The 12045-nt window shown below is 31.5% G+C and overlaps 1 protein-coding gene across 2 annotated transcripts; it reads left to right on the top strand.

Moving 5' to 3' along the window:
- The first annotated feature begins 102 nt into the window (after positions 1-102).
- Positions 103-11835, top strand: TRAM (translocating chain-associated membrane protein 1). Of its 2 annotated transcripts, none has more exons than XM_072526441.1 (7): positions 103-376; positions 460-624; positions 5626-5954; positions 8889-8998; positions 9119-9302; positions 11262-11371; positions 11569-11835. In XM_072526441.1, the coding sequence occupies exons 1-7, from the start codon at positions 248-250 to the stop codon at positions 11646-11648; spliced, it is 1107 nt and encodes a 368-aa protein (XP_072382542.1). In that variant the 5' UTR covers positions 103-247; the 3' UTR covers positions 11649-11835. The 2 variants fall into 2 exon arrangements, with proteins under 2 accessions (XP_072382542.1, XP_072382543.1); XM_072526442.1 differs by having other exon boundaries at positions 11262-11416.
- Positions 11836-12045: the final 210 nt, after the last annotated feature.

Here is a 12045-nt window from a genome sequence, read left to right as displayed (position 1 = left end):
AATGAGAAGAAAGTTATTGACGTTAAAGTGAAATGTCAATTTTTATGAATTAAAACAGTTACGGTGTCCATGTCTTGTGACGTGTCTTTGCGTGGCACTTGCGGTAAATTTTGATTGTTGTAAATGTAGATTAGTGGGGAAACCTTACTTTTCGGTGGCAAGTGGTGGCGGAAGTAACTTAGCTAACATACGTTAATATAGCAGTAACATTTTTAGTAGTAAAAATATAAAAAAAAAAAACAAAAAAATGGTAAAACCTGTAAGAAAAACTGCAAATAAAAATCCACCTATTTTGAGCCACGAATTTGTTATTCAAAATCATGCCGATATTGTGTCATGTATTGCTATGGTGTTTGTAGTTGGCCTTATGGTACAAGTAAGTTATGTTTTTTAATTTTATGAATGAAAACCAGCCTATTCCACCCAGTATATTTTGTAATACGTTTCTATTTTTGTCAGGCTACATCTCCAATTGCTTCAATATTCATAACCCTGCAGCACAATGTAACAGAAGCAGGAGAGGTGCCCCTTTATAGTCCTGGTGTTAAAGATTGGGCTTGTATATTTTTCTACACCTTGATTTGCATTGTTATCCATGCCATTATTCAAGAATACATCTTGGATGTAAGTATTACTAATAGTAATGAGTAAAAATAATATGTGTTATTGTAGTGAACATTTATTATTGTATGTCATTTAAAGCATGACTGCAATTGCTCTTTTTACAGATTGTAAAATCTATTTTTAAAGGTACATTTTAAAACAATGTTAATTAAATATGTGATTTAAGTATTTTAATTCATGTGTCTAGTGCACAATAGAAGTTTACATATGGTTAATCATGGAAAAAGCTTTTGTTATAAAATACTGGTAGTAGAAGGTCATATATCTATTATAAACACTACATATTTTGAATAGGACACCAACTCAAAAATAATTAAAAAAAATTTTTACTTAACACACATTTCAAATGAGTATTTTAATTAATAAATCAGTGTCATCTACAATGTATTTACAGATTGCCAATTATTTTAGACATTATTTGGCAGAGTTAATGGTAGCGGTAGCTGATATTACATGCAGAGTGGAAAGACAGTTCAAAACAAACATTTTCAGTAGCTGTTGTTATTCATTTATACCGTAACACAAATGATATTACAAGGTTACTTGAGACCTAGGGATATGAAAACAGTGTAAAATGAAAAATGTAACTTGCAATAAAATTTCAATGGAATCAAAAAAAATTAAACCACAGCACATAGTAAGGATAATTAAAGAAAGTTTCTTAAAAAACCACATTGACCACAAAATTGATCTAATCAATTACTAAAGGGTAGATAGAACTTAAGGGGTTAGTAAAGAAAGTGAAAGTATAGAAAAGAATAAATATCCAAGTATAATATGGAATGGATAGGTATTAGGAGAGGTGTTAAAAAACAAGTAAAGCATGTTAAATTGTTTTGAATAAAAAATATTTCAAAACATTATTGGTTACCTTTTTTTGTTTTGGATATTTGATTGCTTCAGTGTAAATTAAATAAACTGATAAATCTTTGTATTTTATCTCATTAATCAGTTAACAACAAAATAATATAATTAAAAACATAGTGAAATATTTTTCAAGCCTTTATTAGTTTACCAGTGAATGCTGAAAAGTACTCAATGAAAAGTATATTCATATACTTTTCATTTAGATAAACAGATCACTTCATCATAATAAAGCATCCCAAGCATTAGATCATAGTTTAGTGTTTAATGCTCCCAAATGGTTAAGTAGGGATCTGTTCAATAATGGTTTAAGTTGGTTGTAGTGAGCTCGAATATAGATTTTTGTAGAAATTTCTATGGATGATTGTTCTAACTGGAATTTAGGTACCTATGCTCCAAAGGAAAAATTTTAGAACAAAAAATTCATGTTACTAACTCTTATTTTTTAAGCCCTTATTATATTATTTATAACTTATCTCATTTCATTACTTCGAAATAAAACTTAATTATCACACTCTCCCTATATTTGTATGATGCTATTCTATTGTTTCTTACATTTAACTCATCTATTGATTTATAAATATTAAAATTTGTATCTAGTAGCAGTCATAGTCTGACCATTCCTTTTGTAAATGTTTATCAGTGTTGTATTTGTTATTCAGAAGAAGAGTGAGAAAATAGACCTAGTTTCACTTTGTATCTTTTCTGTTTCCAATCAGTCTAAAATCAATTTTTTTCCCACCTTGCCTCTGTGGTCACAATTAAGTTGCAATTTGTTGTAGCACATTATTACCCTAACATTTGGGAAACATGTTAGGATATAAATAATTTAAGATTAATCAAATCATACAGACATTAAAGACTGGTTAAAAATTTTTAGATTATTTTAATAGTACAAAGAAATTATATATAGACAGTTATGTACATTTTAGTAGACTCAGAGTTCAGTGTAAACTCTTCTCAAGGGAGTGTTACTCAGGCCATGTATGTTTTACAGAGAATTCTCTGAAGTCAAATGTTAAGGCTTCCTCTAGGTTTGTAGCAATCAAGAAAGAAAATAATGTCATACGGAACATGATGAACAGATGATTCAATAGCCACATCTGACAGAGATATTACTAACTTATTTGCTAGCTATTTTTCATCTGTATACACTAATCAGGCCTTGCACCATTACAATGACCTTACAATGTCTTTAGATATTTCTGTCTCTTCTTATCATATTATAATCTCAAAAATATTTAAAAAAATTTCTGAACTTAACATTTACAAGTGTCCTGGACCATAATAATAATGAACCACAATAAATCTTTTTTCATCATAACCACCTGGTTTACATACATTTCTGCTATTGTCATCCTGCCATGACATCATCTCGTTTCCCCTTAGAAAAAATCCATGTTTCATCTAAAAATACATCTTCTTGTGGATATGTACTATTTCTGTTTTCCATGTATTTTGTTCTTTCCATTAAAGCTCTTCAATGATCATCTTTTATTAATTTTAAAACGATTAAATTTAAAACAAGTTCGTATGCTTGTGAGGTAAGAGTTTTTCCAGGCATAATATAAAAAAATTCAATAATAATTTTCTTTTTGCCATTTCTTTCACTTTTGCGGAAATTTAAACAAAACCATTCCTTAACTGTGAGTGAGGTTGTCTTTTTATGTAAATTAATGGCAAAATAAAATACTTACCATAAAATACTTACCATAAAATTTCAAACTCCAATATAAAATTAGTTGTGAAAACAACTATTTGTATAATATAAATAACTTCTAAATGCAAAAACAGGACAAAAAACAGCAAAATATCCAACAAACTGACAGCCACAAGTAAACAAACCAGAAACGTCACAAATTGTACTTAAAATATGAAAGTGTCTTTTGTATCTATCTCTTTTTGATGTACTGAGTCTAGAGTGTTCAAAAAATAACATATGTCTTTACTTAATAATGTAACTTGTTTGTTTTTAGTTTCATGCATGGAAGATAATGATGCTAGATAAAAGGTATGTGTTTTATCTCACTAGGTATTAATGACGCCCGAGTAAAGAACTATGGACTCAACTGTACTCTCAAACTATTTCAGTTACCTCGGGGTTCCCAAGGTTCACATCTGGGTCTGCTACTTTACAATTGGTATCTTAATGACATTACTGATTGCTTCTCTGACAACAAAATTTCTTATTGCCACTAATCAGATATGGAATCACAACTAAATATCATTTCACTTGAAACTCATAGAAAAACAAAAGTTCTTACATTACTATTTAACATCCTGAATGGTAGATGTAATTGTCCTGGCCCGCTCTCTAAAATTAATCTGTCTGTAACATCTAGTATAACTTGACAATTACAAACATTTCATGAGTCTTTTCACAGATCTAATTATGCTTACAATACTTTCCTAGCGAGAACTTAAAGGCTAGTCAACACAGTATCAAACATAGATATATCTAACGGATCTCATAGATTTAAAAACCAATTGAGTGATTTAAATTATTTCAGCTGTTTTAACTTCCTTGTTACCAATATTGTTTTGTTAATATTGTTATTATTTTATAAGTGTCTGTACTCTTTGTAAACATTTTTTTCTTTTTTTGTGTCTATTGCTCTAGCACTGCTCTAAACAGCTAATTTTTTTGTATATTCGGCTTGCCAGTAAATAAATTAATAAATATATTGACTGATAAATTTACGGATATTTCTATTTTAAGATTTTATTCTAATTTTATGTAGACATTACAATATTGGCAGTTAGTGATAAGTAAAAGTGGAAATTATTGTGGAGTGGAGTGGAGATATTACAAAAATATCTATTGATTATTCAGAATAACAAATATCTTTTTCACATTGAAAATTTAAGAAAAATTTTGAACATGATTTCATTTGTTGCAGAGAAAGATATTTGTGAACAAAATTGTTCTATTTAAGAAAAACTGATTAACTATTTTAAAAGAAAATTTTTTAAATTCGTCTTTCTTATTTATAGCCACCATTTTGCCACATTTATTATTGTATTATAACCCAACTGATCCATAACCAGTCCCTTCATGCGTGGCGACATGTTTTATTTAGGTTGTAAACTAGTTTTCAACTGTAATTTTAAATCAGTTGCGTCGTGGGCGCTGGACCTTAGGGTTTTAATATTTTAGAGTTACCTGAAAATATAAAATTATGTTACATTTGCATAATGCAACATTTATTTATAATTTTTATATCTACATACAATTTACACATTTTTGCTTTAATAACAGATAACATACATTAGTATGTACAGTAGTATAATAATGAATTGAATAATGATGAATAATTTTCTACATGTTTCCTGTGTTTGTTTTACAAATTATCTGAAAATGCAAAATTATGTTACATTTACATAATGAAACATTTTTCTTTAATAACAGATAATACATAGTCAATTACTACAGTAATTACATTAATAAATAATTTTCTATGTTTTCACCTTTATCAGTTTTTGTTTTATAAATACTTCAGTATGAATAACACTTATTGTGTTATTTTAATTACTTGTTTACAAAATGAGCAGGTTTAACTTCATTTGTTATTTGTTAGAATGCCTGATACATGAATAATTGTCTTATTTAGATAAAGAGGCAAATCATACCTATATCTATAAACAATTTCATTGAACAATTTCTCATTTGATTTTTTTAATTAAAAGCTCTGCACAATAGTATTGGTTGAAATCAAGAATGTAATCTAATCATTAAGAAAACATGTCTTTCTATTGAAAACAGATGTATTTCTATTGGAAAAATTACGTTGTATAGTATAGAAGCTGTACAATGTTGGTTTTAAAATTTGTAAAATAATAAATTTATTATTTGTGAACTAGCTGAATTGCCAACTAAAATAGCATCTATGCTATAACTATTGAATCACATATGCATATAATATCAATTTGTTTTTTTAAAACCGGTTATATAAATATGTATTATGTGTCACACTGTTTTAAAGCTTTATACAAGAGTTGTGTTACTTCCACTTTTAGATGTTTTGTTCAAAATGTTATTACTTACAAATTTTCAATTAAAATTATTTCTTACAATTAAATACTGTAGTTTTCTTGTATTTTTTACATGTATGTATTAATTCATAAATTTAATTTTAGAAAGTCTCCAAGAAACTCCACCTCTCCAAATCCAAGTTAGCAGTCTTCACCACCAGTGGTCAACTGACAATATTCTACTTAATATCAACTTTGTGGGGACTTGACATTATTATCAAAGAAAACTTTGTGTTTGACATATCTCGCCTGTGGGTAGATTATCCAGCCCCAATGCCATTCCTGATGAAATTGTATATTATTGTACAATTGGCTTATAATGTCCATGAGCTTCCTGAACTGTATTTCCAAAGGGCTAAGAAAGAAGAATATATTGGAAAAGCCACACAAAGCCTGGCAGCTGTTTCACTCATATTTATCCCCTATTTCCTCAAGTAAGTATATTAAAACTTTTGGATCATCACATTTACTTTTTGTGAATTGTGAGTAATTTAGTTTAATTCAATTTGGTGACAAATAATAAATATGAACAACAGTAGCAATAGTGAACGGTATAACAAAAAGAAATGTCACAATTTAATACCCAAAGAAAAAACTATCATAGGAAATGTGTTTGAATGACTTAGAGCCAGAGAATAAAATATGAATGTAAGCGATATAGTTACATTATGTAGTATTTTGACATAAGTTTCCGAAGCTAGTGTGTACAGAGTAATTAAAAGACAGTGAAAAAAATGATAATACTTTGAAGGTTGGAACAAGAGCAAGGAAACAAATAAAATTAGATAGTTTCCTATTTTTTAATTTCATAGTTTTCATTTCTTGTTACATTGGCGCTCGTTCAGAGTGCCACACACCCACTTTTTTGTTACATTTGGATTGCAAGCTTCAAAAGAAGTACATTTTTGATTGAAGATGAAGAATGATCGGAAAGGACAGGTTTTCTGTTAACCCCTGTTAATATCAATGCAGTTTATGAATCAGATTGTCGAATTGTGATAAAACGAATATCTGAGACACGAAATATTTTATAGGAATCATTCATCATATAATTAATGTCTGAATGTTGACCAGATGCCTGCAAAGGTTCGATCTATGCTTGGTTTGAAAGATGCAAAATTTTTAACCATGTGGTTACTATGGATGATAGTTGGGTACATTTCTACCACCCATAAACAAAGCAACAATTGATGGAATGGGGTCACTCTTCTTAGGTTAAGAAATTTCGTTTTCAGAAATCTTCTAGTAAAATTCATAATTCGCTTCTCTTGCTAAGGAATAATTATGAATGTTTTTCTGGATTAGGGTAGAGCAATGACTGGGACACTATTTGATGTTACTGGCCACTCTATGAGAAAAAATATGAAGAGAAGATGGGGAAAGTTTTTTAGGACTATCTGACTAGCATGTCTTTCTTTAACTTCCTTTTATTCCTCTATGTAAAATCCATTGCCGATTACCTCATGAGTTTGAGCGTTTAAAATATTTTTATGTAGTTTACTCTTAAAGTCACATCACCAGCTTAATACTCTACTGTCCTAATAAAGTTACCACTCGAGCACAATTAATAAAATGCAATCAAGGGTTCTAAACAGCTAGAACGGCTTCTTCTATTTATGACTGTCCATAATTCATTCTGCTTACTATACACGATAAAAAATTTGTGGCCTCATTCGGAATTTGTTTTACAAAATGGCGCATTTATAATTAAAATGGATATTTTGAGATTTTTGGACCAAAACTGATAACTGTATACCTATTTTTTTATAGGTATCATAATGGTGCACTGATAACGTCGAATTCAAAATACCATTATATAACCCCGGCCGCGAAAGCTAACATTTCTTGTCTATATATCGTTGATAATAATTTAAAAAGCGGTATTACGTGTCCTATAATCTCATTGAATATAATTTTACAAAATGGCGCTCTTGTCATTTTTATTGATTGCTTCAGTAAAACATCATAAAACTGTGATCAAGAGTTTATTGATCTAAAATGTATAATTTAAGTTTTTATGGTTGAAAATATAATTGAGAAGAGGAGATTTAGAATCGCACTGTATAATTGATCGCATACATCGTATTTATTATTTACAGCTTTTTTTCTATAAGAATAAGAGATATTGTCTATCGTGGACCTAACAATAGGACACAACCACCCACTATGTTTTTGTGTTGAACTGATCATGTTGACTTTTCTTGCAGTTGATTAAACATTTGTCAGATGCTTTCGTTTTGGCAGTTAATATCACAATCTATCTATCAAATTGATAGATAGCTTCAAGGGGATGCCCTGGCTTGGCTCCTGTTTAACATTGCCTTGGAAAAGGCAGTCCGAGACACACGAATTAGAGACGGGGGTACTATTTACCATACATCAATACAAATCTTAGCATATGCTTATGACATTGACATAATAGGGCGTAGCAAGCGAGATGTTGAGCAGTATTTCCTAGAATTCTAAACGGCGGCGAAACCGGTCGGTCTAGTCATCAACGACGACAAAACCATGTACATATATTTTGGTTACTAAGGATCCTATAGCAAATGAGGAACGGGAAACAACATTTGGAGGTCATATCTTTGAACGTGTTGACAGTTTCACATACCTTGGATCGCTAGTGACTACTACCAATAAAACAAGCGAAATAATTAAAGACGAATAAACCTTACAAATAGGGCATACTATGGACACCAAAAATAATTCCACTCAAGAACTATCCAAAGAAAAACTAAAATTATTATATACAAAACACCGCTGAGGCCGGTCCCCCCCAAAAGGGGCGGAAACATGGACTCTAACGCAGAAGGATGAAAGACTTCTGGGAATATTCGAGCGTAAGATACTCCGCAAAATATTTGGAGCTATAAACGATCTAGGGAAGTGGCGCAAAAGATTTAATTTCGAATCATACCAAATATTTAATGAACCAGATGTCGTAACGTTCATTAAAACACAGCGACTTAGATGGGCCCGACACATACGAATGCCTGATAACATTATTGCTAAAAAGCTAACGACAAGAACACCTATAGAAAGAAGAAGAAAAGGCCGACCGCGAATTAGGTGGTTAGATGGAGTTGAGACCGACTTAGGGATATTAGAGATCAGAAAACGGCAACACGTTGCCAGAAACCGAACAGAATGACGACTAATCTTAGAGCAGGCTAGGATTCACAGAAGATTGTTTAGCCAAAGATGATGATGATGATATATCAAAAGTTTTTTTTTTGATAAAAAGTTAATTATGAAGTGTTTTAATTTTTTTTATTTACTTTTTAAACAAAATATCAAATAAAAGCAGATTCAAGCAATATATTATGTAAATGTAATGTTTTTTAATTTCGTAATCTTTATCTTTTCAGCTTCAACCGCTTACTAGTCTCTCTTTTGGTCCTTCATCACATTTCTGAATTGGTTTACCACTTTTTCCAACTGATCCAGACAGTTGACAAAGACGAAAAATTCTCCAAAGGTAAGGTTTATCATTATTTACAGTATTACAACAGTTTATTGAAGAGCAGAATTCTATTTTACACTTATTTTAAAATTTACTGATGGATTCACGTTGTTATTTAAACTTTATATTTTTTAGTGACCACTTTGGTATCAAACAGTTTTAAGTTGGTAGCCCGCCTCGGTAGCATCATCTTGTCCATTCTCACCCTTTGGTATGGTTTGTCTCTCGGTGAACAGCGTGAGCTAGACTTTACAACTGGATACTTCAACACCCCCGTCGTCCGTATAGCTGTATTGGCTGGTATATTAGGACTTCAAATGTAAGTATTCTCTTCTATAACTTCATGTGATAATATTAAATGTATTTATTTATTGTGGAATAGGTTAGAAGTAACACTTAAGAGTTTGGAATGGATAAAATCTGTTTTAGAAGTATAAGAGAGTGATAGGCCAAAAATAATGGACTAAAAGCTGAAAGTACTAAAAATATGGATACTAATTTACCCATAAAGATGATTCAAAAAGAAAATTAGGGAGTCTGCAAAAGAAGAGCAGGACCTAATTGGAATTAATCTTACGGTATATGGCTGCTAAAGAGGCTTCTTGAAATTCATGAATAATTTTGGCTTGGTAGTGGATTGATTGAATTGATCCATTCAACATAAATACTTTTTTTTCTGAAAATCGTCTTACCGCAGCCAATTGGCTTTTTACTTATTTTACTTGACCTGTTAAAATAATTAAAGCTTGTCCATCAAGAAAAGACCGATCTAAATAGCCGTGTCAGTTGCGTACAGAAGATCGTGTTCAGTGCAAGGTTTCTCCAACAAGGGACAACTGAGTAGATGTGTTAAATCTTGTACCGCCTACATTCACACAGGTTATCGGAGTCAGCAGGAAAGTCTCCATTTCTCCATGTTGGTGTTACACTTGACAATCTGACTCGCAGACATTTAAAAGTCCTCCACACAGGATAAGGAAAATGACGAGTTCTTTCTGGTGTATGTTGCAGATGTGTTGATCTGGCCAGAAAGCTTATCCTCGATTTGAGTCTTCTTGCAATAGGCTGGTAACAATGAAGTGATACGTACGATAGGATAGAGCTTATATAGGGTTGTGAGTCTCAGAAAACTGCCTGTAAGAAATAGAAGTAGGAGCAGGCTCAGAATAAGGATGATCGGTGCGCCGAATTGGCAACAGTTGGTACATCTACAGATGTTTGTAACTTCTGGATAGGTTTTAGCGCCTACTGTCGATTCCCTTTTGGCTCCAGGCCTTGTTTCAACAGGTACTTAAAACTTTCCCACACTGAACCTTTCATACATTGCTGTCCTAAATGTGCTTCATTGCGTTTTAGTGACCACCTTTTAATGGTTTTACTGACTATAGTTCATCTTCAGAAGTGTGGCCTGCAAGGGGATCCAGTTCCACAGTTTTCAGATGACTGAAGTTGGTTTATTTCTTTGTTCCCGGCCCATTTTTGTCCCACGAGAAGCTTGAAATGGATGATGACTCCTGGCAGTCCTGCATGCGAAGAGAACACTAATGAATCGTAGCTGTCACCTGCTACCTGGAGTTCAGCTATCTTTAGCTTGTAGTTGGTTTGTGTTCACCTCACAGAATTAGTCACTGCGACTTAGCATGAAGAGCTCGCCCACCACGAATATGTCTGACGGCTCCCAAATGGAGAGCTTAGCGTTTCTGTGCCTTGACGTCTTAAACTAATGAGATTGCCAATGATTCATCATCTGGATATGAGTATTATTTAACTTAGGGTTATATTGTTGCTTCTCGCCAGATCTAATTAAGTGGGATTATTTGCAACTTTAACTAGTCTTGACTTACAAATAAATGACTCCATAGCCTTTAATATAGAATAATTTACCCTTAAAGGGAGAATGTCCATGGGCACTTATAATTACTTAAAATGTATGTAGGTGTAAAATATGATGGTTTGCCGACTAGGCTGTCTAGATACACCAGCTGATGCACTTTGTCTAGCTTGACAATTCTATTTTTATACCAAGTTAGTTTTTGATTTGAGGGTTTTTTCATGTTATGCCAGCTGCAATTGAAGTTGGACTTTGCTGTACTTTCTTTTCCTAGTGATTGATAACAAGTTTCTTTATCCACGCCTCCATGTTCCTGTCCAAAATCCTTCTACAACTCTTTGTTTTATGACTTTGATTATAATTACATTTTAAAGCAAAACGAGATAATAATGGAGAATTGATATTAATGTTTTTCCAATATATTAACGTTCTTTTCTTGTTTTTTAGGTACTTGACATTCAACGTCATCAGTCAAGAAATTGCAAGATCTCGTGAAAGTAAAGGAGCGAGCGTAGCTCCAAAAGCCAAACCCCAAAAGAAAGAGAAATCTAAGAAAAGTAAGTCAGATAAGTTGTACTGAACCGGTTTGGGTATCAATTAAGGTACTAATTTCCATTTTTCTTTGGTTTTCATTTTACGTTAATACTTTTTAATTAAATAGTTTTTTTTTTGTATTTTTTGGTATTGTATTAAAGAAAAATGTTGAGAGGCATAATCTTTGTTGAAATTTACTACTTACTTTTTGTTGTTTTAGGTAAGAAAAATGAAGAATCTGATTTACCAGAAGTAGATCAAAACACGAACAAGACTTTGAAGAAGCAGAAAGTAAAATAATTTCTCTCTATTTTGTCCCGTTTTTTTTTTCATCCGTACCCATCGTGACCGTCACATTTTCACGTTTAAATTGGTTTTAAAGATTTATTTTCATGTTACTTTAGTATATATTTTTTTATTACATTAAATATAAGTTTGTGAAGTCCCTCCAATTATCAAATTTTCAATAAATTGTTATACAAAAATAGTTTTATGTTATTTTATCATATCTCCACCCCCCCCACTACCCACAAAAATAAGTGGTCAAATTTTTAACGCAATTTAATACGCAGATGATACAGTAATTATTTTAGACAACGTCGAAGATCTCCAAATGCCAAAATATCAAAATAAATGAAAAAGAAAAACAATTTTCCGTTTATACATGTATCAACACCAAGATTTAAAACTCCAATTA

Source organism: Diabrotica undecimpunctata, chromosome 3 (assembly GCF_040954645.1).
Source record: "Diabrotica undecimpunctata isolate CICGRU chromosome 3, icDiaUnde3, whole genome shotgun sequence".
Taxonomy (NCBI): domain Eukaryota; kingdom Metazoa; phylum Arthropoda; class Insecta; order Coleoptera; family Chrysomelidae; genus Diabrotica; species Diabrotica undecimpunctata.
This window is presented reverse-complemented; position numbering and strand designations above follow the sequence as displayed.